Consider the following 27,422-nt stretch of genomic DNA (forward strand, 5'->3'; position numbering starts at 1 on the left):
TGTGGTTGTTTTGTTTGATTTAGTATGATACAGTGAAAGATATTTTGATTTTCTTTATTTGTGGGGGGGGTTTCTGCTGACACAAGAGGGCAGTATTACTGCTGATATCTGTCTTGCTTGAGCCTTCAGTGCAGAAAGCTACTCTATTCTGCTCCCTTATTCACATGGGGTCACCACAGCGTATAGCTGCACACATTCGATTTTGATTTTTACACCAGATGCCCTTCCTGGTGCAATCCCCAAGGGATTTTTGTATCCTCCCAGAATCGAACCAGTGATCTTTCACTTCTTAAGTGTGTAAACAACTACACTTGCATTGGTTGACTGTCAGAATTTACGGTTTATATCAAAGACATGCCTTCAAAAGCCCTTTTTGCTGACTTGAGCCAAATTAGAATTATTGTACAGGAGTTTGTGTTTCCGGTGACACTAGTTTCTAATGTAGGATCTCATCTTTTTGCAGCAGCTGTTTAGAAACATTAAAAGTTTTGTTTTTTATATTTCTTCTGGCTATGCTGTAAATTTTCAGAGAAATGAGGAAATGACAAAGCACAGACATGAGCAGTAGAAGGCTGTTTGGTGGCTTCCTGACCTTTTCTTCACTTTCCTCACAAGCAGCCACAACTATTTCCCCTCATTAGGCACTACAGCTATTGGAGTGTGGAGCTCGTGTGTGTGGGGTAAGGTTCAGGAGGGTGTCATAGTCCAGTGCTGAATAGGTTGTCCACTAATTACTCGGTGTGTGTGTATGTGTGTGGTTGATGGAAGTCAAGGCTATTGATTATTTTAATCCTCCTATTTGTGAGTCTGTGATCCTCGTGGCTCTGCATTCGACAGGGGAATCACTAATGGGCCTCAGCACAGCCTGTCTCAGACCTCTCCCCATCCAATTAACTTTCAACTGGAATCTGCCAGGAGAGAGAGCCGGGGGCTGGGCCCAGGCGCGGTGCGGCTACATCCTCCTTTTTCTGCTCAGGAGCAACAGATTCACCGAATCCGTTACGTCTAGACTGTCTTCAGCTCTCTACTGTAATTAGATACTTCACTTTCAGCCAGTGATCTAAGGAAAAATCAAGATGCGTTCTCTTCAACGTGGAGATGATGTCTCTTTCTTACTGGTTTAAAAAGTGATGAAGTGCCTACTCTAAAAAAAACTACTGGTCCTGAATGTGGGGAAATTATTCACAGAAAGCAAGATTTGGGAATTTGTGTGCAAACTTTATTTTTACATCACATTTGGGCCTTCTTATGAACTTTAAAAACATTTTGTGCAATGCACCAATAATTATGCATCATCTGAAATATTGCCCACCTTTTTAAATCTTGATCATTTCATGTGTAATATCAGACTTTATTGATTATTAATAAACATAAAGGTGGTTAGTAGTTTGCACAGATTTTTGTGGTGAAATTAAAAGCTACTGATCCACTTAGATAACTTTAAAAAAAAAAGCCCTGGAATTCCAATTACTTTAATTCTTTATGTGATTAAAAAGAAATCGCATATTCTTTTTAATATGATTTTGGTGCTTGTAGGTAAGAAAAAACACCAGGGCTGAGATTTTCAGTCTTTCAATCAATAGACAGAAAATTCCAAAACTAATCACTCGAAAAATTTCTGAGGCAAAAATGCACTAGCTCCAGCTTTTCAAATTTGAGCGTGCATTGCTGCTGGACAAAAATAAGACATGAAATGATGCGTCTTTAGGCTTTAGGAAATTTCGATGGGTTTCAATGGTTTTTTTCTTGGGTTGAGAATATAAACAGTAATGAAAATAACCGTGAGTTTGATTTATCAAATATTTGAGGTGAATGAGTGAGGGAATTTGGTAAACATGTTTACAATAGCATTGTACCTTCATTATAAATAATGTGTCCTGATATTTCATGATAGTCTCACATAAAGAGACCAAAGGGTATAAGTGTGTGGGACTGGCATTGCTTATTTTGCATGGGCTCAAATATTGTTTGCATAATAAAATTATTATCTTCCTTACAGGGACAAAAATCTAGTGTCCAAAATGTAAATAATTAAGTTTTACACTTAAAGGTTAAGGTTTGGGTTAGGTGAGGAACAGAGTGTCTGTGTGAGAGAGTGAGATTTGGAGGGAGGAAGGGAAAGAGAGAACAAAAGAGCCGAGTATGACATCCATAAAATCACTGAGCTATAAGAAGTAAATTCAGATTTCAGCCAATATTTGCAAAGAAAACAGTTGTATATTTTCGTTAATGGTGAGCTTTGTGTCAAAAGCATAATAGATAATTGTCAAGACCAGTTTGGATTGTTTGCACAGCTGATTCTACATTTAAATGTATACATTACCTGCATGTAGTGGAGCCTTTTATAAGCTGAGGTCAATATTGTCAAATATTTGTTTGTGTCTTAGTATCTTAACATATATTGGAAATCCACAATGAAGCAGGCTGCTGTTTCGATTTTGACTATATGTCCACGGAGTCATGTCATCTACTCAATTCAAGTCAGTCCAGCTGGTCAATTCAAATAAAAATAAAAAGGTCGTGTGCGTGTTTATGAGTGTAGGTGCCTATATTTAGCACTGACCTTCACCATGCCAAAACAACATGCAAGAACACAGAAAGTGTAGGTATAGATATTTTTAATAGCAACTGTCAACTCAAACGTTTCAATGTATTTCATAGCCCATCCCAAAATGACTCTTTTACATATGGTGATTCTTTGACAAGGTATCTCAGACATGGCAGTGTAATTCTAGTAAGGTGTGAAATGTACAACATTTAATGAAAATAAAACACTGGACTTGTCAATGTTTCACCTCCCCAGTATCTTACATGATTTATATATCCACTCACACATATTAACATGCCCACTTACTCACATACACGCACGTGCTCTCAAACACACACAATATAATGCACTTGGCAATTAAAATTTCAGTACACAAAAGTGCCATCGATGAAATGCATTGCGATATGTTTCCTTGCAATGTTCAGATGCTTTGTTTTGTCCTGCCAAGTGACATTCGGTGCCATAATCAAAGAGAAGAGAGGAGTCAAACATCTGTTTATTCAAATGGCCTCGCTTTAATCAGTATCGTCCCAATGCTCGCTGAATCACAACAGGGATTTAATTCATTTCAATTGGTGTAATTCACTTTGAAGCTTAGAGGAAAGTATTTTACAATGATGAGTTGCAAAATGTATGCAGGCCATTCAAACAGATTGTTGGAAAACGGAGCAGAAATGTGTAAATAAATACTGTGCAGGTAAAGATTGCAACACATTTGTCTCAGCTTTGTTAATTAATGGCACCCTTAACACCATCATTGCAGCATGACAGCCAGACTTATGGTCTTTCATTTATTCTAGTTTGCACAATATCATTTAATATACAATACATTACAATTCTTTAGATATTTTAGAGCCACAATGTAGAATTTGAATTTGCACCTATATTGTACATATTCTGAAATTCATATTTGTATTCAAAGGGCACCAATAAATGACTATTGGCACAGATTGACCTTATTCCATTTATCTCTGATTTTCATTTATTCCTTTGTTGTAAGCTGCAATTTCAAAATGTCTTTATGCAGATATGTGTGAGTGTGTGTGTGCTTGCTTGTATTCATCTATGTGCATATTTTTGTGTGTGCACTGCATTTCTGTGTTTGTGCATTAATTTGCATATGTATATGTCTGTGTAAGTGTCAGTGTGTCTATATGTATGTTGGTGTTTTGTTTTATTTTTTTTATTGTTCGCACTCTGCGGGGATTAAATTCAGTCTGGGTAGATGAGGAAGCCGGAGAAGGTGCTGTACTTATTTGTGTTTCCTCCGTGGACCTTCCCTCCGTCCAGCTGCACACACACCTCATCACCTACGTCCAAATGCAGGATCACACTGTTGGAGGCATAGTCGTAATTCTGATCAGCATCCTGAGCAATGGCGCTTGCTCTTACCTGTCACCGACAGAGGACATACACATTGACAATTAGAACACGGACAAAACTGCACAAACAGCTGCCTCCTAGTCAACGAGAGCTCCTTGTAGCAAAAAGTGTCACGTATCAGTCTCCACATTCATCACATTATGCTTATTTTTAAAACTGTATTTTTTAAAAAATATTTATTTATTTTAGGATGGGTTGTAACTCATTATTACAGCCTATACCTCAGAGTTATGGCTGTGACATAACCTCCATCAATGATGCTGCTTAAAGACATGGATGGAACACTGACCTGTAACCTCAGAGGTGAACACAGCTACTATGTCTTTTATTGATCAGCTGCTCGTGGGACTTGAGGGCAAAATGCTGGGTGATGGAGAGCTGCATGGTGGTGGAGACAAGCGGACTCACTGGAGACAACGTTTTGTCTATGGGGAAAGTGGTTCAGCCGAGAAACAGCATCACTATCCACATCATCTATTGACCTGTTGCTTATGATGCTGGACCAGCTCAATATGCATGATATTGAGTGGCTATGCTTAAGCTAGACAGTTTCACATTTGCATGCTGTGCTTGAGTTTGGTATTATTGAGCAGGCAGCAGTGGATCTTTACTTGTTTGTTAACACATTTAATTGGATTTGCTGTGTGTGGACAAATACACATGCCTAGATTGAGTTACTGCTGTACAAGAAATAGGATTTGTATTAAGTGTGTTATTTAAACTTGCATATACATGTAAGGGGGACAGATAGTAAGTATATACCTTGCAATATGAAATAATCTTCAGGCATTCCAGAGTTTCATTTAAACAATATTACAGTGGTTTCAGTGTTTAAATATGCACAGAACATCAGCACTCCTTAAAAAAAATAAAATAAAAAAGAAAGAAAGCCCTCTAAGTAGGATGTATCAATAATTCTGATGTAGCGGCTCCAATCATCAGACACATGTCAGCCATCAGTGGCCTTATGTCTGGCTCAGTGTCCATCTACGGTGGGAGCACTCAATCTATGTCAGCAGCCAGACAAGCCACGCACATATCCATGACAGCCACAGAATATGATCTGCAACTCAACTACCATCATGTCATTCCCGTCACCGGTGCCTCTTTCTCCCCAATGAGCATGCATCAATTCGAAAACAGTCAATCGCAGAGCAACACGGCTCGAATTACTGTAACTGAAAAAATATGCTTGTTTCCCACTGCACCAATCTGTTTTTCCCTTAACTGAACATGCTGTTAACCATCTGTCCAGCCTGGAGTTGGATTGTATTGCGGGAATAATATCTGTAGGTGGTCCTAAATGAGACGATACTGCATGTTGGTGACCAGTTGTTAAGCATGGCCCTGTCCATTCTAAACCAGATTGATTAAGGAGCTGAGAAGTCAGTCTCTGGGGGCTCGCAGCATAAAAGACACTCAGTAAAACTAACCACAGCTATTGTTAGGCTACTCCAACAGTCTTGTTTCATTACATTAGATGCCCTGATGGAATACAGGTATATTCTCCAGTCCACCAGGGAATGCTTCATATATAGTATGTAGTTTATTGGGGGATTTTTACATTAAGATGACCTAAAAAGACTTTTATCTGAATAGCTTTTTCTCACTGTTTTAGATCTATTCATATTTCTTAGTCTGTGTTATTTAAAGCAGTCTGTGTCATTTAAGCAGTTAGCCTGCTCCTATAATGTTTACATTTTCCTAAATCTGTGAAAGATTATCTCAAAAAGACCTAATAACCAACCAACTGCATGCTACTTGTAAAGCTAACTGTGTCTTACATTCTTTAAATCATTATCTGTCCATGTTAGTGCTATCTTCTCTATATTCAAAGCAATATCAACAAAAGCAACTTTTCGCACATGTATTTTTCATCATCACCAGTTGATTCACATTTAAATGCCTAAAAAGAAAAACATTTACATCATTTAGAAAATGTATATTAGGCATTTAGCAAATAACAAATACAATTTTTGTTAAGATTTGACCCGTACTTTTTTTCTAATTTTGGAGACCCTTGTGCTAACCGGCCTGACCAATTAGTTTAATTAAACATTAGTTGTAATTTACCCTTTCTTAGACCCTCAGAAGACCATCTCTCAAACAACAAAACCAATACACTGTCATCTATAAAGGTTATATTGTTCTGCTTGACATGTGTAGTGACAGCCAATAAAACATTTGCATCACTGGCTGCTTCTGACAGTGATGCTGTTGTTGTGACTTCCTATTGATACCAGGGATATGTCATCCAGCTCATTATTTTGGCCAAACAGTGTCATGGAAAGCGATGCGGGGAGCTCTGTTCATCCCTCAGGCCATCTCATATTCTAACGACTTTAATAAAAAAATAAATAAATTAAATCTATAAATAAGAATAGTATTGATCACTCAGCAAATATAATTTAAATAGTATATGACATTATGTGAATAGATACTTCAGCTTGTGTTTCTGTGCTTGAAGGAATAATACAACCCATCCAGTGATGCAGATACCAGACAGAGAGGCATGAGGGAGACGTGGTGGGATTAGGGCAGGAAGCCGGCAGAAGAGATGGATACGGCTGGAGGACACAAACTGATCCTTGTGAAGCAGGCAGCATACAGTGCTGATCCTGGAGTTGGAAGGGTTGTGAGCCGTGAGGCAGGGGCCCCCGGGGCTTGCCTGTGGCTGTCTCTGTCTCCGCCTAGCCCTTTCATTATAGGGCCTCCAGTAAACACGCCTGGGAGCTGAGGGCCACGGGCGAGAAAGAAGGAGGGGGGGTGTAAGGAGCAGCTGCAGTGTCATTTTCTATACAAGTGGAGCCGCAGCACAAAAGACAGGCAAGGATAGACAAAATGAAGGGAGAGTGGAGAAAAACAAGGACCAGAGAGTTGAGGAAGGGGGGCCTAGAGTAACAGACTGATCAAGCGAGGCTATTTTGTGAGACCAGGGAGATGTGGGGGTATATGAAGTCTTGTTTTTATCTGTGGTGCTTTGCTCCACTGGTAATAAAACTGACAGGATTCATTCACTGTGATATACTGACCTCTTAGAGCGGAGACAATAGAAAAGTAGCTGTTAAACTTACCTAAGGGACTCCTGCACATGGCAGGGGTGTTGGGGTGGGGGGCACGATGTTGTGGAAATAGATTATTTATTGAATAGGTTTTCCCTCTCCTCTGGGAGCCCAGGGATTACATGGCGACAAGCGACTTAAGCACTGAACCGTGCCTTAGCTTGCTGTTACCTGCCATTCTGCATTGTAGCCAGTGGTCTGTGGCACCTGTGTGCACTGTGACTTCTTTTAATTATTGTGTTTAATCAGGAGCATATAAGCAGATTAAAAAGAAACCCCAAAAAACAAAAATCAGAATTCAGACAGCAAATCTTACTGTGTATCAATGTCTTTCCCTCTTCGCCTCCTTCTGTGGGAGTTAATTCAGGTACCAGTCATTACAGCAAGTGATGACATTTTAACATTACCGTGTGAAATAACTTGACCTTTAACTGAGCTATTAAAAGAGCCTGTGTAAGATGAAAATACAAGGGAGAGATAAAATGAGAGTCGAAGCGGTGTCTATTTGTCTACATTGCATATTGCACCAAGAAAGTTTAATATATAGATATGTACAGAGTGGAGTGTTATAGAATTGTAAATGTGTAGGTGAACAGCTCGCATATCAGTTAATGAGGGGAAAGGAGAGACATTCAGTGGTGTATTATCATCCTTCACAGCATAAAGCATGCCAACATTAGCAGGGTCTGTACTAATAGCATTTGTTACCAATCTAGAATATTAACTAGAATTTAACTCTTATATTCTAGGCAGTGATTTGACGATGTAGGGATTCAAGCCATTTATAAGAGCGCTGTCAACAATGAGAAGGGCTTGTTGACAGTCTTCTGCAGAGCAAGGCTGGATGCATTGAATCGTTAAGTATCTTAATGATATAATAGATATCTAGCATATTTACCCATTTTTATTTCTTGTGTTCAGTGCAAATAATATAAAGGGCAGTTAATCAGCTGGGCAAGAAAAGTGTTAATCAAACTTCCACGTCGTACTTTAGAATTAAACTCTAAGTCGATTACAAACATGGAAGCAGCTGAAGTGTGACCTCCCTCCTTCAATCACAAATCCCTTGGCTCTGAAACGGTGTCATGCTGCAATGATTTGTGAAAGTTAGATTGAGGTGTGTGCAGGTAGGCTTTACAGGGAGGGGATTTATTGAAGGTAATAGGTATTGGATCTATAGGAATCCCATGGAAGCCTCGCCCCAGTCAGCACATCCTCCTGAGATCATGTCACATGACACACTCGGAGACTCCATGCAGCATGCTAGTTTTAAACATTATCGGTTGAGATAAAACTGAAGCTATACAACTCGAATGTTTCCAGAAGGCATTTATCGGCATTCTGAATTAATTAATGCACTCATCTTAAAGTGTCTCTAACAAGCATTACATTTGCTCAACTAGTGCATAAACAGAGCTCGTAAGACCTGTTTTTCTCTCTCTTGCTCGCTCTCTCTTTCTCTAGTCGACCTTGATCACTTGTCAAGTCGAGACATGTTGAGTGGGAGTCCATTGGTCATCATGCCTGATCTCATCCTGGCCTTCACCACCAGCCTCCCAGATGCATCGTCTACCAGCCCACTGTCTCCATACCTCCATTAAGTCATCTATCTTCCTCTGCTCCACCCCTGATCTTGCCATCAACTCACTTGTCTTGTTTTGCTCTCCCTTTTCAGAGTCTTTAAATGGACGTCTCAGCATGTCCCTGCCATGTCCGGTCTCTCGTGTTTCATTCATTCTTGCTGAATCTTTCTGAGATTATTCTCCTGGCCTGGCTGCCGCAACACAACATATAAAATGACCTTACCTGTTAGATAGGTAACAACACAAGTTGAAAGGCAAATTTGTGGCAATGGCAATTCGATCGAATAAAAAACAGGAAAAAAAGAAGAAAAAAAAAGCAGCAGGCAGAGAAAAATATCCAATAAAGCTTCAGCACCTACGGCAATGGTAAAACAGGCTGTTTGATTCTATAGCCAGGAATGCAACCTGTCAAACACAGTGCCCTTTTAGTAAACCCTAGCCACTGACTGGCCTCAGGCACAATACCCGCCTGCCTCAGGGCTTCAATAACTCCAAACATGATCAGGCATTCTGCAGAATTTCATTTACACTCCATTTCCATCTACAGGCAGCTCTGTTTGGGTAGTGCTCTATTTAACAGAACTGTTTAAAGAGGCCAGCTCACGGGTGTCAAATGGACCTGGGTGAGGTTAAATAATTGAGTTGAGTGAAAAGATAATTAATGGAGAATCAATGAACAAGCTGGGAAGGGGTTAGGAGAGGAAAGTATAGCGGGTGTTCAGGGGATCTCATCTAAGATGTATAAATTATTTAGCAGTCTAAAATGACTTGAATGACAATATGGAGCATTAGGCAGACAGCCTTAAACACATATTCACCTTTGTGGTCTCATGCATATATAACAGTGCATCAAATATCAAACATTGGGTGATGAATTATGTTAAACAATTAATTTTGCATCTTCAAAACCAAGTTTAAATCATCCTACTTTAGCACAGCTGCAATGATAAAGTAAACTGTACGCATGAACCAGCACTAAGCTATGTTGACCGACAGTCCTTGATACACTACATGTCTAGAGAGTAAGTTCAGAGCAGAGTGCATTTGCATTCAGAGTCCTTGATGAATGAATGAATGCGTAAAAAGAAACTTGAAGAATGTTTCTTGAATTTGGAGTTCTCTGATAAAATCCCTGTGATTTATCACACCTCTCCTCTCCCCTCCCCCCGTCAGCCCCTCTGTCTTTAATTAGTGTCTGGGGAATGAAAGAGGGGATGAGTGGACTGTCAATTTTACATTCATTATTTATTTAGCTGAGGTGTAAACTGGCTGGTCCACATTCTGACAGACATTTCTCTTGTGCTCTTTTGCACTTCTGTTTAGGCGATAATCAAGTTCTGTGTATGATACTTACTAATTAGACTGTTCCTTTCGGCGGCAGCGGCTGCATTCTGCCACTTGTCATTTAGCCACAGTACATGTGGGAATGCAAATACCTGTAGCCGCAGTTTTAGACTGTATAGCATGAATTCGCCTTAATGAGGAGAAAGATTGCCGTTTCATTCTTTGGCTGTCATGTTGCCACCTGCTAAGTGGAATGTGCTCTGAATCTGAAGAGCTCAATGTTACAGAGGTGAATATGAGTCAATGGTAAGACAGGATGGTCAGCAGTAAATAAAAAATAAATAAATCTGCTGCATGGTCATGTGTGTGCATACATACAAATACATACTTATACATTCTCTATTTCAGCGTCTTCATGCATGCGCATCCTCACACACACACGCACACACTTGTACTCACCAGTCCGTTCTTCTTCAGGTCTGCCCACATGCTCGTCCCGTCACCACCTCTCATTAGAACATGGTAGGTGAAGAAATAGATGCCAGGCAGTGGGCAGGTGAATTTGCCGGTGCTCGGCTCATAGTAGTTACCAACATTGGTCACCACATCATCAAACTTCAGTATTTCATTGCCTTCGTGTTGCTTTCGTAGCCCTGCGTAAAAGGCAATTTTGGGAGTGTAGAGTGAGGGAGAATAGCCACCAGGGCCTGGACCTTGGGGACCCTGTGGCCCTGGTTTGCCTGGCTCTCCAGGGGGTCCACGTTCTCCTGGAGGCCCAGGGATCCCTGGAGGCCCTCGAAGCCCAGACTTTATCTTCTTTCCAGAGTAATCCTGGGGGGGTGGAGACGCAGCTGTCAGCTCTTGGCCTGGCTGAGACGTGGTGTAGGGATCACATACCATCCTGCAGCTTCCAAGCATTTCATAATGGCTCCCTGCATTTCCAGCATTCCCTCCTTTGGTTGTGTGGACCAGCAAGGGAATGGCAACCAAGAGTATTAGAACCATTGCTACACCTACAGCAGCTCCAATGACGCGTTTCCTGCGGCTGAGCCGTGAAGCGGCCAGCGTCAGGAAGTCCTCTTCCCCCTTGGCTGGAATAGTGCCGGCCAGGATGAAGCCTCTCAGAGAACCAGTATGATTTGCAAAAGAGACGAGGAGGACTTGGGGGTGGGGGGGAAACAGCGTATCACTAGAGCAACTATGAATGAGAGGACAAAATGGCAGAGAGCCACGAAGGAAACAACCAAGGGAGAAAATCCAAGAGAAAATTTAAATGTCCAGGGTTCAAAATATTATGACTATATGACTGAAATAATAAAAACTTCACACGCCACAGTTTTTAGAGAAGTAAGCACAAGAATCTCGATGTCTCAGATTTGTGGTGACATGGTACAAAAAACACAATTTAATTGATTAAGTCTGCTTTGCCTTTTTCTGACTTCTCCTGGAGTCCTAGAGTTCTGTTCAATTTTCAGCATCAAGCAGAAACGGTAGTTGGCAGTGAGATGGTGATTGTGAAACCAGAGCTTAATTAGAAGTATGCTGAAATGAGAGCTGGTGCCAAATTCATCTCACTGAAGAGGGAGTAGAGGTTTGTTTGTTTTGTTGGATGAAGAATAATCTACAGTTTGTGTTTTTTGTTTTGTTTTTTTCACAGAAAAATCTTCTTTTAAGTCCTCCCTCCAAAGCAGAGGATTTCACTTCATATCTCACTTAATGCCATGGCTGAAAGTTTAAAAAAAGTTCATCAAAGATCTCTGGCTGACACAATCATCCTATGACCTCCCACTTTTATCTGTTCACATTAAAAAGATGTTTTTCAGGAAACCAAAAGCGATTTTGTTGACTTGGGCGTGCTTTTCAAACGTTCCTCTTCTGGCTATAGCTGGATCTAAAAAGGATGGTAAAAAGAGCAGAGACACTCAATAACTGATTTGGTCTGACTTACTACACACATGTACACAATTTAAATGAAGCACAGCATTAAAAGAAAAAAAGTAAAACAATGAAATTAAAATAAAGTGATGGAATTAAAATGTTTAAAATAAATATAGGACTTATTTTTTGTAGAAATATGTCAAACATATATACATATTTTTACAGGTGATTATTTATTCATGCAAAATATCTGCAGCGAGTCTTTGGTTAAAAGTAAATTGCTAAATAAAACTGAAAAATTATAAACTCACCATCGGCTCTTTATAATCCCTTAATTTCTGAAGGACAAAATCTGTGTGCCTCAGTGTACTTCACGCGTCCCATCAAATGACTGAAGGACTTTGGACCGCTACCGTGCCAAATGGAGAGCTGGAGAGCCGACGGGCGCGCAGGAAATGCCAAGAAAGTGAGTTTCTCGATCAGAGCGTAATCCCCTCCTTTCTTTCCAGGTAGAAAAAAAGTCTGAACGATATAAACTTCGGAGGAATTTAAACCTTGCAAATATTTGCTTGAACACTTTTTTTACGCAATTCCAAATGAAAGCGCACGCCGGTCTGACGCTCCTATCCAGAGGGTCTGTCCACTGTACCGCCTTTCGCAGCGCTTGGTCCATGGGCAGTCCTAGTCTACACCTGTTAGATTTCTCTCTCTCTCTCTCTCTCTCTCTCTTTCTCTCTCTCCCTTGCGCTATCCCCGTTTTGTTTTTTGTTTTTTCTTTTTTGGTTTTTGGTTTGTTTGTTTTTTTGCTAAAACGGATGTTTTTTGCTAAATTCTTTTTTATACACACTCAAAATAGCAAATATTATTATTTCATTATTATTGCTGTTGTATTATGTTGCTGTTGTTCATATTGTCATTATGCTGCATTTATTTACCTTCAAACTGACACAAATGTGGACTAAACCACACATATTGTTCCATCTGTATCTCGCTAGCCTGACATTCACCTGTTGTTAGAGGCAAACTCTTTGCAAGAAAAATGTTTGATAGAGTGTTGCAAAAGGAAGGCAGATGTTTTCATCTTCTGTGTGCCAGGCAAGGGAGGACAGAGCATGGTGACTAAGTAAAAGCTGCCTCGGCATGATGTGTGAGGAATGGAGAGGAGACACTAAATGTTCCCCAGACCATTGTCTGTGTGTGTGACTCGCATCCCACTGCTATAAAGCCTCATTAGTGAGACACCCTGCCCCAGACATTGTGCTGCTCTTTTTCTTTTACCTAAAAACTCACACACAGGCACATATAATACCTCCACTTCAGTGTTTATACACATGCATCCTAGTGGATGTACGGAAACAGACAAAGAGATTTTACACCATTAATTCTGGAAAGACAAGTTTTGCATCCTTGTATCAGCATTCCCTACAGTTTTAGTTACCACGGCATCACTTTCACTGGTGGTCACATTTCATTTCAGAAACACATTGGGCAGATTTTTAGTTCATATCATCAGTTCCTTGGAGTCTTGTGTCACCTGTCTGACAGGCACAATCACACATCTGCGAGTTTAAAGTTTAATGGCCGAAGCAGTGGCAGCAAGGGGAATAGGTCTGCATTCAGTATTGATGATTCCCTTTTCATCAACCCCCACCTCCCTCGACCTCCATCTCCTCAAATACGATGACCACTATCTGGTAATGTAGGGATCATCACCTTATCCCACCGGACATGGAGAGATAAATAATCACCAAGTTTTAAGGTGGCTTTCTAAGGATGGTTTGGACTTAGTGGGGAATTGGTAAAGTGTCGGAAAGGTTTGGGGAGCGATATCAGGCAATATTTCTGTTGGGAGATGTTGGTGCAGCTGGGCAGCACCGGGACGAGTTAAATGCTGTGTCAGTCCCAGTTTGCAGGTCAGTCAGTCTGTCCCACTAGAACAGTGCTCAGAGCTCCTAAGCAGCATGGGGAAGATAACAGTCAGAGGCAATATGCTTAGGATTGGATTTTTAAAGCCTGTTAAAATATTACTGAGGTGATTAATATTGAAATATGTGCATGTCTTTCAGCTGTCTGTTCCCTCTCTCCCTATTCTCCTCTTGATTCATTCCTCTGACTATTCGCGCTCACCTAAAATTTCAATATTATGCATTATGTTGATGAGGTGTGTCTTCTTTTTATTCAGTGCAATTGCTTTATCATGTTACCTGTTCTGATTTCACTGTGACTCACACAGAATTGACTGACACCAGCAGCAAAAGGGCCATAGGAGAATAAGTACTGGGCTTTTTGAGTTATTAGTTTGTTTAATAATTAATTTCATATATTATGATACACCAAGAATAAATCTCTGTCTTTTGTGCACACGCCTGCATAATCCGAGCACCAGTTTTTCTCTCGACTCCTCTGTGTAAATAAGTAAGAGCGAGGCAGAAACGTATTTATGGCCACATTACTCACGTTATGTTTCTCTTCTGCTGTTGCTCTTTTGTCGGCATAGTTTATTAAAGACATACTAATTCTTCAGTGCAGCGATCCATAGCAATCGTCAAATAGTTTCACATTTACAAAAATGCTTGCAGACTAGGAATCAACCAGGAATAGATACGTTGCATACGACACGTGATACGTTTTGTGCAAACATCTCATACTGAGCATCAGTTCTTTCATGGATGATGCCATAATGTCCCCAAGAGGTGCATAGCTGTAGGAGGACTATTACTCCCTGGGGAACCACCATGCACATCTTCCATAGTTAACACTGACAGCTATTCAGCTATCAAGGTCCTGTTCTTTGCTATGTAGATTGTACTCTAGTGGATCACTTTAGAGGTCATTAGGGGCATAAAGGTGGTCCGGGACAAGTGTTAAATTGTATAGATGAAAAAAAAATGTATAGTGAGACAAGTCTTGTCTTTAAATCAAAAGCAACATAGATCAGTAATATAAAAGGGACGCTTTAATTTAGTCTGTCTGTTGAAAATGTGGTTCCAGTTGGATGTATGTTGGAGTAAAAGAAAAGCGTAATGCAAAAAACATGGAACAAAATGCATTTGAAAATATATGATGTCTGTTTATTTTTTGGCTAACTATCTGGAAAGCGTTATTTACTTTATTTCTTACCTGGGAGTGTGTGTTGTACTGTATTGAAAGAGTAGGCTTATAAGCTTAGCGTGGATGAGTGTGGATGTGCCTACATCCTGGTGCTCTGCTGTTTCATTAGGCTCTGATTATGGGGCCTGATGCAGAGTGACAGTGTGCAGATTGAGTTGCACAGCCACTCTAATTCTCTCTATTAATAACAACCCTCCACACTGCCGTCCTGAACCACATTTATTAATCACAATTTGTCATCTGTCCGATGCTCCACCCTCTCCTTCTCCCTTCCAAATACCCTCCCTCTCTTTATTTGTGTTCTCCTCCAGCCTCCCTCCCAACAGGGCCAGTTATCCCTTGCACCTCTCCACCTCCGCCTCCTCCCACCCTCTACACCAGCTCCATTCGCCATCAACTCAGAGACATGGTCCAGCATACAGAGGGATGTTCTCACTCTCTCCACTCACACACACTCTCCCACTCACTTTAACTGCACTCTGGATTGAGTGTGATTAATCAAAAGCTCTCCAGTTTTAATTGGCCAAATAACAGTTAACAACTTGGATTGTGTGGATTGTTTTAGTAACAATTTACTGAAGATTATAATAAATTGCAATAAAACAAACCTCAATTTGCAATTAGTGAGCAGTTATGATGCATGTTGCTGGACTTGCAACACATCCAAACCGTGTACAGTGCAATGCATCATTATATGGACGTTCAACCATTCGGTGAGATAGCGTGCAATGGCCTTTTGGAAAACATTGATTCTTTCTAGCATTAATCCCAGCCATCTGAAATTTCTATTTACACAAATGCTGGCATTTAATCAATATGTATGCTGGAGATATGCACAAAGTATTATTGCATTATAGGTGCGAAAATATCCTCATAACTAAAAATCACATTTCTGCTCATGTCTCATTCAAATGGCCCTTGACCCCACAAAGAAAGATGATTTATGAGTCAGCCGGTCCCCTAGGTCTTGCTCTGCCATTCCAATTTTCAGGGTAAGGTTACGCTCATTATATTGACACTTTTAGGATATTCATTTACACTGAAGTCCAATTTTACCACATATTAGAACTTTTCTCCTAGTTTGTATCTCCAAGAGTTACAGACGTCTGAAATCGGTCTGATTGTTCACTGCAGCAGATTTAAAAAGCAGTGCCTCCACTGCTGTGCAGCATGGGTTCTTCTAATTACACCGCAACCAAACCAGCCCTCCGCTGCTCAGCGCTACACCCTCCAGAACCAAGGTCCCTCTACTGTTTTCTTTGAGCAGAACCGGTGTTTGGGGGAAACAGAGGTGATTTTCATGTGCAAATGTCAGTCAGTCAGCTCCCAGCAATCACAGCCCCGTCTTCTCCAGAGATCGGGGCTTGAGACACAGCCTGAATAATTTAACAGCTCTGTGCCAGCGTGCTTTAGGGTCGCAACCTTCTAAAGTGATGACAGAAAGACGTTGGCTGACTTCCCCTCCCATTCACTCCCATTACCACTTATTTACCGTTCATGATTCCAGGCAGACAAAGCAAAAGGGCCACACTGGGGAAGAAAAATCATTGGCGCTGTATAAACTGTGTCATAAAGCAGAGCGCAACCAAACAATGACATTTTCAGAGCATCCCCAAGTCGGAGGCGATCCCCTCCTGTGCTACACTGTGAAATAAACACACGCCACACACATGATCACCCAAGCCAGCAGTCGCAGACAAAAGAGATGATGGACACACACAAAGAGAAAAGGTCGTGAAGTGACACACAGCAGGGACAGATGTCAGAGCAAAAACCTTACCGGTGTATAGGTGTGGATTAAGATTCAGATGGTCAAACAAAGCACACACAAAAACACACACAAGTCTTTTATTTCAGGAGAGGAGAGATTACAGTGATTTTCAAAGTATGACAGAAGAAAGAACAGAGGAATAGAGGACATGTTGAAAGAAATTGATCCGTCCATCTGTACGGACACATTCTACATTTCTATCATTCAGAGGGAGACAGACAGCACTCGGTCTGACAAGGGTGGTCATCACTCGACTGCAGCAGAACTGTGACAGCCCTGTGACGAGGATGAATGGACTGTCCAGTCACTCCAACCAAAATACCTGCTGTCAGGGAAATTATATATTTACCCACTCCATTTATTTCTTTCATTTATACCCTTTACAACCTTTATTTAATTATCTTTTCAGCCATAAAAACTTAATAGCTTTGTGTGGACTGTATGCAACATTTCCTTCCATAAGCATGTCTTTGTTGTTGTCCACTGACAAACTGTGCATTGGTCCACTGTGTTTATAATAGTACACATTTGGAAATGCAAGACAAAGGAAAGCAAAACATCATCAACTCTTAATGCTTTCACGGGAAGATATCATTGGTGTGAAAGGAAGCAGCAGTGGAATGTGATACAGTGGGACGTTCCCATGGAGATGTCAACTGTGATAGCCTATTAGTCCAGTTGCTGAGATGCAGGACTGCTGGGAGGCATGAACAACATTTCCTGCTTTTTCATAAACCCCTCCCCACCCCCACTGCCACCCCCAAATCTGTTGTCTTGCCCTGTTGAAATACAGTCAGTCAAGTTAAACGTTCTGCATTTACGGGCAGCTTAAAATGTCTGTGTGGCCATGTGGTTTGACCTCATGTCATGGGAATGCTTTACAAGGGCAGGCACAGGGGAAGGGAGGACAGGAGAGATCCCTCTGAATTATTGAGAGTGATTATTTGGTGACTTATGGCTGGTGGCTGTCAGGTACGGTATGACAAACTGTGCCAAGCAAGAATTACACTTTCTCATTTCTGCAGTGTCTATTTATCTGCCTTTCTCTCCCTGACCATCCTTCCGCTATTGAACACTTATCCTACTAGCTTGTCTGTCCTTGTACTAGTGAGTTTTCAGACCAACTTTAAGGGCATGTCCTCAAAAGTCCTGAAGCAAGGCGGCATGACAACTGCAAGGTTTTCTCAGGCGTGGGCATGTTTTTTACGCATAGCAACATGGCTGCAGATGGCAATTTCCATTAGTATGGTGGGTTAGTTGGTGCACTAGTTTAGGCTGAACTATCTTAGCCATGATTGTGACTCAAGAGTTGGGAGTTCGCCTTGTAATCGGAAGGTTGCCAGTTCGAGCCCCGGCTTGGACAGTCTCGGTCGTTGTGTCCTTGGGCAAGACACTTCACCCGTTGCCTACTGGTAGTGGGCAACGGGTCTCTGTCAGTGCGCCCCAGGGCGGCTGTGGCTACAATACACATTCATACATTCATTCACACCAGTGTGTTACAGTTTAGGAAATCTAACTGATGATCATATGTCCTTTTGCTTCCACTCATACAGCTCAGGTTTGCAGTGGGGCTGGAGCCTTTCTGAGTGGTCACGGTTAGAGAGGCGGGGTACAGCCTGGACAGGTCACCAGTCTGTTGCACAGTTAACACATAGAAACAGTTAGATAGTCAAATTTATGCCTACAGTTTAGAAGCACAGATTAAGCTAACATGCATGTCTTGAAACTGTGGGAGGAAACCAGAGAAACTCGGAGAAAACGTGCACACACGTGAGGCCACAGTGCTAACCACCACACCATCGTGGCGTCCAACTGATCATCACATAAGATCAAAAAGATCAAAATTCTTGTGGATTTTCACAATTACAATTGAAGTAATACTCTAGACCATATTGTTTAATTTCACAGTTAAGAAACTGTGCATTAGAGAAGCTTTTAAATGTAGTTTTCAATATACAATGATGGGTATGAAAGTTATTCTCTCTTCAAAGGCAGAGAATGCAGTTCGATGGCAAAATAAGGCCAGGGGAAGGACAGCTCAAAGGCTGGTAGGGACTTTTGCATATAGCCTGCCCACTAGAGCTCACCAAGTAGTGAGGAATTTAATCAGACTCCAAAAAAATCAAAACAAATGTGACAGCCTTTAAAAAAGAAAAAAAATGGCAAAAGATGGGGGTAACAACGATTAGGCAGCCAAATCAATCTGAACAAGCACTGGGAGCTGCAAGAAGTCTTTTTGATAGAACAAGAGGAGGCGCAAAGGAAACGATCAGAGCTTCAACATGGAGCTGGTGTGACGCAGTGCAAGCTGTGTGTGGGGTCCACTTACTAAACAGACAAACTCATGGATGATGAGTGGACACAGTGTAGGGACAATCTTGACTTTTGCTGAACCCATTAAGGCTGAGAACTTCTCTCTCAATAATAAAGTTTGGCGTTCTTCAAGACCTTTCATGGCGTTTGCTATATTTGTGCTTCTCCTTGAGTGGTTTTCTTTTTCTTTTTATTGCGAACATACCAGGAGACCCATTTTCCCATTTCTAATTGACATTCCCAGTTGCATAATGTTTCTAACTGACTGATCAGGTATCAGAGATGGAGTTCTTTGTGTAAATGCAGTCTGAATTATTCATACGGGGCTGTCAGAAAAAGTGAGAGCAAGCGAGAGAGAAGGGGCATTTTAGAAATCAGCTCGATAGGCCCCTGACCATGAATAATTGATCTGAACTGATTAAAGTTTGCAGTGATTACCCCTCACCTCCCCAACAGATAAAACGCCACATCTGTGTTTGCTGTCTCTTTACTAATTCTCCTCTTTCTTTCTCTCCTCTCGCTCAAACATGTTTCAATTAACCACACGTGGTCCTGCTCTGTGAGCTGGAATGCACCAGTATTCTTTACTACTTGTGTCTTCACAATTTTCTCCAGATTTCCAAACAATATGCTGAGTTGCCTCTTCTTGTGTTTCTGTAAAGAAAGCAGTGTGTTACGTGTTCATGAAAAAAAATGCAATCATCTCACTGCAGTCTCAAATATTAGACCTTGATTAGTCACTGAAGTGCTGAAAAACACATATTTTCTCCTCCTCCCCCCTCAGGCAGTGAATCCTCAAATAGCAATAGACTCTGTCTCAAATACAAGTGTAATTGCAATAGGCATAACCGTCTGATACGGTCTAACACTTACTTACTTAAGATACTGTGCTCCCGGCAGAGCTACCCTCGTCAGCTTCACTGCACATCATGCACAAACACACAAAGCACACTCATTGTGCATCTGGGTCGCTTCTCACTTTCCTCAACCTTCAAGGTCCAACTAAGGATGGCACTTTGATCCGTGTTCCAGAGCCAAAGAAAGAAACGCGTGACAGAGAGCGATTCGAAGGAGGAGAGAAGCGGGAAACAGGAGGGAGTGCAGAAGAGTGACAGCTAATGACAGTAGCTACAAGCTGTGACCTTTAGCGCAATCACACAAGCATGACGCACCAGGCTCAAGGTGACAGAGGATCTGGCTACTTTGGAGGGGGATATTAAGAACAACAAAGCTTTGTGTGTTTGTGGTTGAGCAGTCATGGTCCAGCAGTGGCAATGGAGATTATAGCTACACAGGTGATCGATAGCCATGTTATTTTTGTCAGAGGACCATGGCTAACTGTGTGTAAATGCACTTAAAGGCAAAATAAACATACAATACAAGTAAAGTCCGACAGTGCACATACGCTCCTTCGTATTACTCAAAATACACACTCTGAAACATACACACTTTGTTTGCCACTAATTTGCTTGGTAATTACTGAAAGGTAAAGAAAAGAGAAGGTTCTGCCTTCAGTTTCCCTCAAATCCCCTCAGGATCATTTAAGTCTGCCTTTTTTTCATGTAAACCTGGATTAACATTTTCAAGACACCCCAAAAATATCACTGCATGTAAAGAGAAAAAGTTCAGATTTGCATAACATAAGAAACCAGTCCACTTGTCAGAGGGTGACCACTTATCAACCCTCTTTTAAATATTCTGTAGACATGTGTAGTGCTGTGAAAAAGTATTTTTTATATTTTTATATTTGCGCCCTTCTGATTTCTTAGGATTTTGCTCATTTTAATATTAGACAAAGATAACATGAGTGAATACAAAATGCATTTTTTTGAATGATTTCAAGCTATCCAAATGTATCCCTGTGTGAAGATGTAATCACCCTTAAATCGTGAATTAAGCATATTTTTTTGGAAAGCTTAGTTCCCCTTCTCTAGCTACACCCATGCGTGTTGTTTTAATGATAACTAGTATAAATACAGATAAAAAAATACATGTGACAAAGTGAAGTAGGCTATAAGATCTCAAAAAGCAGCACATCATGCCTCTGTGAGAGATCAAGCAGGAACATCTGACCTATCACTTTGGAAAGGGTTACAAAGCCATTTCTAGGGCTTTGAACTGCAGAGAATGATGGTGAGGGCCATTATCCACAAATGGAGAAAACTTGGAACAGTGGTGAACTTTTCCAGGAGTCGCCACCCAACCAAAAATTACTCCAAGAACACATTGATGACTTCTCCAGGATGTCACAAAAGAACCCAGAACAACATCTAAAGAAATCTGAACTTTTTGTCAGGTTTGCATCGCGTTGCATCTGGCGTAAAACTAACACAGCATTTCATAAAATGAGGATCATACCAGCAGTCAGACATGGAGGTGGCAGTGTGGTGGTCTGGGACTGCTTTGCAACTTTTTTTTGTATTTTTTTCCTTTTGTACTTACTCTAACGTCTGATGATAAAATGTGTTTGACAATCTGAAACATTTAAGTGTGACAAATGTGCAAAAAACTAAGAAATCAGCTAAAAAAATGTTCACCCCACTGTGTTTGCATTTGTGTAGTCTACAGTCATGCTAGCAGCACTTTGAAGCAAACAGCACCTATACACTATGTGATTTTAGCAATTTTATGCTTTTATTGCAAGCCACATCATGTAATAACAGTGTGGTACATACATAAAGCAAAAGTTTACTTAATATACGTACAATACCTACTCAAAATTAGGATACAACACATGTCTGCAACTTCTCTGCCTTTTCTTTTTTCCTGCACAAATACAAACATTGCATCAACATTTTTATGATTGTGGAAACACTCATTTTTAGCTTCATCTGTTCCATCTGGATTTGTTTCTAATCTTTTCAAAGGAGCCAGTATGTCATTTCATGCTATGCTGTTCATACATTATTAGCATTCTAAAATGCTGATGATGACAGAGTTCATGATGACTGCAAAGCAGATCTGATTATGTTCACCATTTTAGCTTAGCATGCTATCCTGCTAACATTGGTTACCTGCAGAAGTGCCAACAGCTGAAGCAGGATGACATTTTCTATGTTGGCTGCTTGGTCATAAACCAAAGAACTGTCAGGTAGCAGTAATAGTATTGCACTAACTTGGTGTTAGATGAAGAGTAAAGGGGATGACCACAAATTACACAAACTCACATGCAAGCAGTGCTCCTGTATTCCCTGAAATCAATGAGAGCTTATATTAACAGGCACAGGTTATATCTAAGTAAACATCTCGAATAAATATTAAGCATCTTCATTGCAGCCTTCTTCATGAAGAGATCTTAATTATGTTGCTTGTCCGCCACACCTTCCCTGGTTCATCTGTGCACTCTGGTTCAGTCAGAGAATAGACAACCTGCACAGTTGACCCCATTGATCTACAGGTTTTCTGCGGGGGGGAGGGGAGGAAAATGGGGTGTACAGATAGGATGTGTCCAGTTCAGGTCCCTGGTGGAGGTTTTCAAGTGGCTGGGTGCTCTGTCTGTCCTGTCAGCCCTGAGCAAACACCCCATCCTAAAAGGGAAGGAGGGAAAAAAGCTCCCAGATAGCATCACACACGGCTGGCCAGGGCCTCACTAGTAGTCCACTTGTCTGCTCTCCCCTCCGCCGAGCCTTCGCAAGAGATGGGAGGAATACTAAGAGAGCAGGCATAGATTTTCTGCTGGAGTGGGGGCGGGGGGGTGGAGTTGTGGAGAATGAGAGGAAGGCTGCTGGTGGGTGGTGGGCTTGACTGCCCACATCAAACTCCCCTCCTTTTCTCTCACCCCTCTCCCTTTCTCCTCCTCTCCTTCTCATCTGCCTGACTCTGGAGGGACCCTGTGTTTGTCAGCCAGGCAGTGGAGCGTCTCCCTCTAACCCCACCTCCTCCTGGTTCTCTGTCTTTTCCCTTTTCTTTTGCAGTTTCGCTCTCACTCTATAAACCTCCACCTCTCGCTTACCCCGTTTCCCTTGTCTTTTCACCACCCCTGTTTTCTGTTTTCCTCACGTCTGGTAAACTGCCTCTCTACTCCTCCATTAAAAGAAGGCCTGCGATGAAGTCTATAAAGACCAGAAAGGGAATGAGATATGGCAGAGGCTGTTAAATAGGGTGGGCTAACTCAGTTTCACCTAAAGGAGTTAAAGAAAAACACTAAAAGCAATCACTTTATGCTTAATATTAAGGAATCCCATTAAGGAAATTTTGGATGTAGAGCCCTTTACTGCCCTGACTGCAAATTAAGTCGCACTCAATCAATTCTGCACATGAGAATCTATTTTTCAGGTTTCATTTGTAAGTGTACTAGTGCACATGTGAAAAGAAATGGTAGAAATCCTTTAGTGCTTGATAAACAGAATTTTTTTAAGCATATTAAGTTTATTTTACTATTTCATGAAAATTTTTAGCTCATTTTGAATTTGACGGCAGTAACGTATCTCAAAAAAGTTGGGACAGGGTCGTGTTTGCCACTGTGTAGCATCCCCTTTTCTTTTAACAACAGCCCATAAACATCTGGGAACTGATGAGAGCAGCTGCTGGATTTTGACAGGGTACCTTTGCCCCATTCCTGCCTGATTAGGATTCTAGCTGCTCGACAGTGCGGGTCTTCTTTGTCATATCATTCTTAAAATGGTATGTTTTCTCAGTTTAAACATTTGATATGTTTTCTATGGGTTTGTGAGATTTGTGAATCCTTGCATTCTGTTTTTATTTATATTGTTCAGAGCTTCTCCACATTTTCAGATCAGCGTTTGTAACTTAATTGCAGACATTTCAGGTTGGGACTCCAGGCGTCTATTTGGCTTTTAAAAGCTAGATCGAGCTCCAAATCTAGATCACGCTGATCAAACATTGGATTTGTACATTATGAAGAAACACATTACATTACTTTCCTATTTTTGAAATATTTAATTGATTTCTGTCATTTCCTACACTGACCCTACACCATCCTAAATTTCCAACAGTCAAGATGAATGGATTTTATTTTTGTATGTAGTAAGGCACTGAAAAGTAAAACTAAAACACAGTTTATGTAAATCTATCTTTAGATTATAGCTGCAGAACTCACTGTCAAAGGCTTCACAATATCATGAAATGTTTCTTCTTCAACAGTGAGTTTTGTGGGTCACATGAGAAGCATTTCTGTAATTGTTAATGTCCTGGTGTGAACGGAGAAATCTAAAACCAAATCAGTCTATACTAATAAAATTTGAGGCAAATTAAAGAAAACTATGTGCTCAACAATGTGCAGACACTTAACATAAATAGCTTTAAATGTAACTTACTTAGCTCATGTCTCATTTTTCCTTACTGTCACCTTCCTCCATCTTACCTTATTCCTTTACTCCTCTCTCTCTGCTCCTGCCGCCGTCTCTGGACGAGTCATCCTGAGCTTGCTCCATGTGTGTTGAGATTAGTGGTAGAGTGTGGGGCTCTATTGATTTCAGAAGCTGTGAGATGACAAGTTTGATTCTATATCACAGGGTTTACGTCTGATTTGTTCCAGGCAGAAAGCACCAAACAAGTATAGTTAAGTGTTACTCAACCATACCGCCTGTGAAGACATTTTTACTTTATATCGTTTATGTCTCGAGAATAGTTTTGTTTGTGTATGTGAAAGTGTCAGTGGCAGTCCGTCGTGGCGCACCACTGAGCTGCCAGGTCAGATTGCAACAAATGCCGAAACAAAGGAAGATGACTCACAGTGACATTTGGCGAAGGAGGCCCCTGTGGATGAAATCTATCATGCCTCCAGATGTGGCCTGCAGCTGGGGTAGGTAGATCACAGACTGACACAAGGAGATGGAGTAAGGGTGTGGCAATGTCTGTATCACCTCATTAGGGAAAACTTATCACACAGAAACCTCTGTCCCTACCCTTTAGAAGGAATGGAGTCTCCTTCCAAAGGAGCTGACAAAGTTTTCTGATCATGGAATCGCTTTGTCGGGGAAAAAAGGCTCTTGGTGACTTTTGGCTGTTTACCTTCCTCCTTCTGTTTTGAGAGCACTTACTCTGAAAGAAGATCCACATTGATATCTATATCTGTGCTTTTTGCTGACTGACGTGTGCGTTGTGTTTTGCTCGCTGACTTGATCGCCAGGTGCCTAACATTTTTTATCTGTAAGGATTCTATGCATCGCTGGTTCTATAAATCAGTCTGGGGGACCTTGTCACTTAAAGTAGACGTTAATAGCTGACAGTTTATTGACCGGCCTGCCTGTATTTGTTAAACCAGCAGGCTGTTTTTCCAAGACTACAACCTAAATCGCATCCTTATATACCAACAACAAACTTCCTTCCTCCCCCGCAGCTATTTATCTACCTTTCAATCCATGTCACCTTTCATTTCTTGCTATTGTTTTCAGCTGTCTTCTTGCCTGACCCCTGGTCTCCCTTGAAAGATGCGTGTGGATTTCTGGCAGCTTGCTGTTTTATTTATCTTTTTTGACCAATTCTGCAATTGGCCTATGAAGCTTTCTTTGAAGTTTCCCTGAGTCTCTCTAACATCTTGTGCAACATCAAAGACAACACATTACACAGGGGCAGAGTTCAACCGAGAGCCACTGCAATTCAAGCATCATCGCCATGTTTCTCTTTTCTCCTTCTGCAGGGGTGCAGCACTGCTGAAGGAGAGGAATAGCGAGTGGTGGGCGGGTGAGTGTGGGGACGGCTTCCCTTCCTCCATTTGTGTCCATCATGTGTCATGGCCGCTCTTGGCTTTCATGTTCTGTCTGGCTGAGTTTCCTGCTCCAGCAGTCTCTGTTTCCTTGCTGAAAATCGGTGTCCCTCAGAGGCAGGAGACACTCCCTCCACTGCATCCATTTCAGCTCAGCTCAGCGTAGCCGGGCTCGGCTCTCACCTTGCTGACACCAGCTCCTCAGCAGACACCTTTCCCCCTGCATGGGCTCAGCTGGCTGACAGGCAGCTGTCTGTACAGATAAAGCAGAGCAGGACACACACTGTACTCTGAGTCACCATCACTGCTTACTGCTGTAACACCTTTGCTATTGACACCTCTTTTGGTTACAACATTTCTCTAGCAAGCATCTCACGCTACCTCCAAAAAAGCAACATCACTGAAACTGATAACAGGCGATTTTTATCTTCTATCTCTGACTGAAGATCACACAGAGCTTTTTTTATTTTATTTTTTTTTTTTTAAAAAAACATCTTGTAATTTAATAATCCTTTGATATTTTTTTCCTGTAACTTCAACAGGATCAAACTAAACACAAAAAATGACAAGTATATTTCACATGTGGTCAATATTTAGACCTAATGCAGGGGACTTTGAGTGAAACACCTAAGAAGTAGTCTTTGTTTGATTACCATGGGAAAGAAAAATTCAATTCCAGGGGCCCAAAACAAGCCAGTGGCTGATGAAGACAAATGTGCAAACACATGTTGGCAGAATTGCTTTTTGGTTGACTGTGATCGGCTACGCTCAGGAGGGCGGAACCAGGAGTTGTGATTTATAGTTTCGCGCTGTCCCTGGATCACCACTGTCTGCTACCTCCCACTACTGTAATTACCACGTGTGTCCATTAGAATAGTCCTACTGCCCACAATGCATCACCTCAGCGGAGAGGAGAGGAGAGATATCGCTTCAGAGATAGTCTTGTTATTCAAACAGTGTTCTCTCCAAAAGCATGATACAGAGGAGGGCAAAAAGACACTGCAGATGATGTGATAAAGGTCAAAAAGAAACATACTGAAAGGTTGAGGGGTGTATTGAAAATGCTAGATTAAGGACAAAAACCTGTAGATCCTATAGGTGAGTCATATAAGGTAGGTATTTATCTACAGTGCTGCTGCAGCTGTTTAGCTAATAATTAATTGGTTTTATGTAGCTCTATCTTTGAATTTCACAATATATTTTCTCTTGTTTTATTTTATATGCCCTATATCGTATCCACATTGCTCCAGATCCAAGTCTGCTTTGACTAACGTCTGCTGGTCGAGTTTGCTTTGCCTTGGGCCTTATAGCATCTCCTAGTGGGCAAAGTGCCTGATGCTTTCAGGTCCCTGGAAAATGAATGCTTTGAATAATGTGATTCAGTCAATACTTTCAGGTACCTTGACAAGTAAGAGAACTTGACACCCTCTGATGTTGTTTATGAGTTGAATTTCTCTGCAGTCTTTCCATTATGGATCATTTCCCTTTGCTGTTTTATAGTCAGGCTGCGTTCGCAGTTCACTGGCTAAAGACTTTGTCAAAATATTTGTATCTGCCCGCATCAATTACAGCGCTTTTTTTTTTTTTAGTTGAGTGGTAATAAACCACTTTACATAAACAACTAGATTCATTTTTCTTTCCTAAATGAATATTTTCTTTTACCAAGTCTACCCAAAGAAGAACTGAATCTTTTCCTTTCTTTTTCTTAAAAAGTCTGAACTGATAATGAGACCTGGCACTAGGCTCTGGTCAGTGTCATTTATGCTGTAATTGGCCTGGGGATTAAAGGGCAGCCATGCATCAGAGAAGATGAGAACTAAGT

The 27,422-nt window shown here is 41.2% G+C and overlaps 1 protein-coding gene and 1 long non-coding RNA gene across 2 annotated transcripts; both read right to left on the bottom strand.

Annotated features, from left to right (window-relative positions):
- Positions 1 to 2,601: 2,601 nt before the first annotated feature.
- c1ql4a (complement component 1, q subcomponent-like 4) lies at positions 2,602 to 10,972 on the bottom strand. The gene is made up of 2 exons (XM_084917883.1): positions 10,320 to 10,972; positions 2,602 to 3,940 (listed from the first exon to the last, which is right to left on the bottom strand). The coding sequence occupies exons 1-2, from the start codon at positions 10,863 to 10,865 to the stop codon at positions 3,761 to 3,763; spliced, it is 726 nt and encodes a 241-aa protein (XP_084774009.1). The 5' UTR covers positions 10,866 to 10,972; the 3' UTR covers positions 2,602 to 3,760.
- Positions 10,973 to 11,487: 515 nt separating this feature from the next.
- Positions 11,488 to 12,393, bottom strand: LOC146363787 (uncharacterized). The gene is made up of 2 exons (XR_014798987.1): positions 12,050 to 12,393; positions 11,488 to 11,751 (listed from the first exon to the last, which is right to left on the bottom strand). It is a non-coding gene; the product is annotated as an uncharacterized LOC146363787 (long non-coding RNA).
- Between the last annotated feature and the right edge of the window lie 15,029 nt (positions 12,394 to 27,422).

The sequence above is a fragment of the Perissodus microlepis genome, chromosome 20, assembly GCF_051167445.1.
Source record: "Perissodus microlepis isolate ML-2025 ecotype Zambia chromosome 20, ASM5116744v1, whole genome shotgun sequence".
NCBI classification, from domain to species: domain Eukaryota; kingdom Metazoa; phylum Chordata; class Actinopteri; order Cichliformes; family Cichlidae; genus Perissodus; species Perissodus microlepis.

Coding starts and splice junctions, on each gene's coding strand:
- c1ql4a (XM_084917883.1), bottom strand. CDS start 10,865: ATGGTTCTAATACTCTTGGTTGCCATTCCCTTGCTGGTCCACACAACC. Junction 3,941..10,319: donor ACCTGAAGAAGAACGGACTG/GTGAGTACAAGT, acceptor TGTCGGTGACAG/GTAAGAGCAAGCGCCATTGC.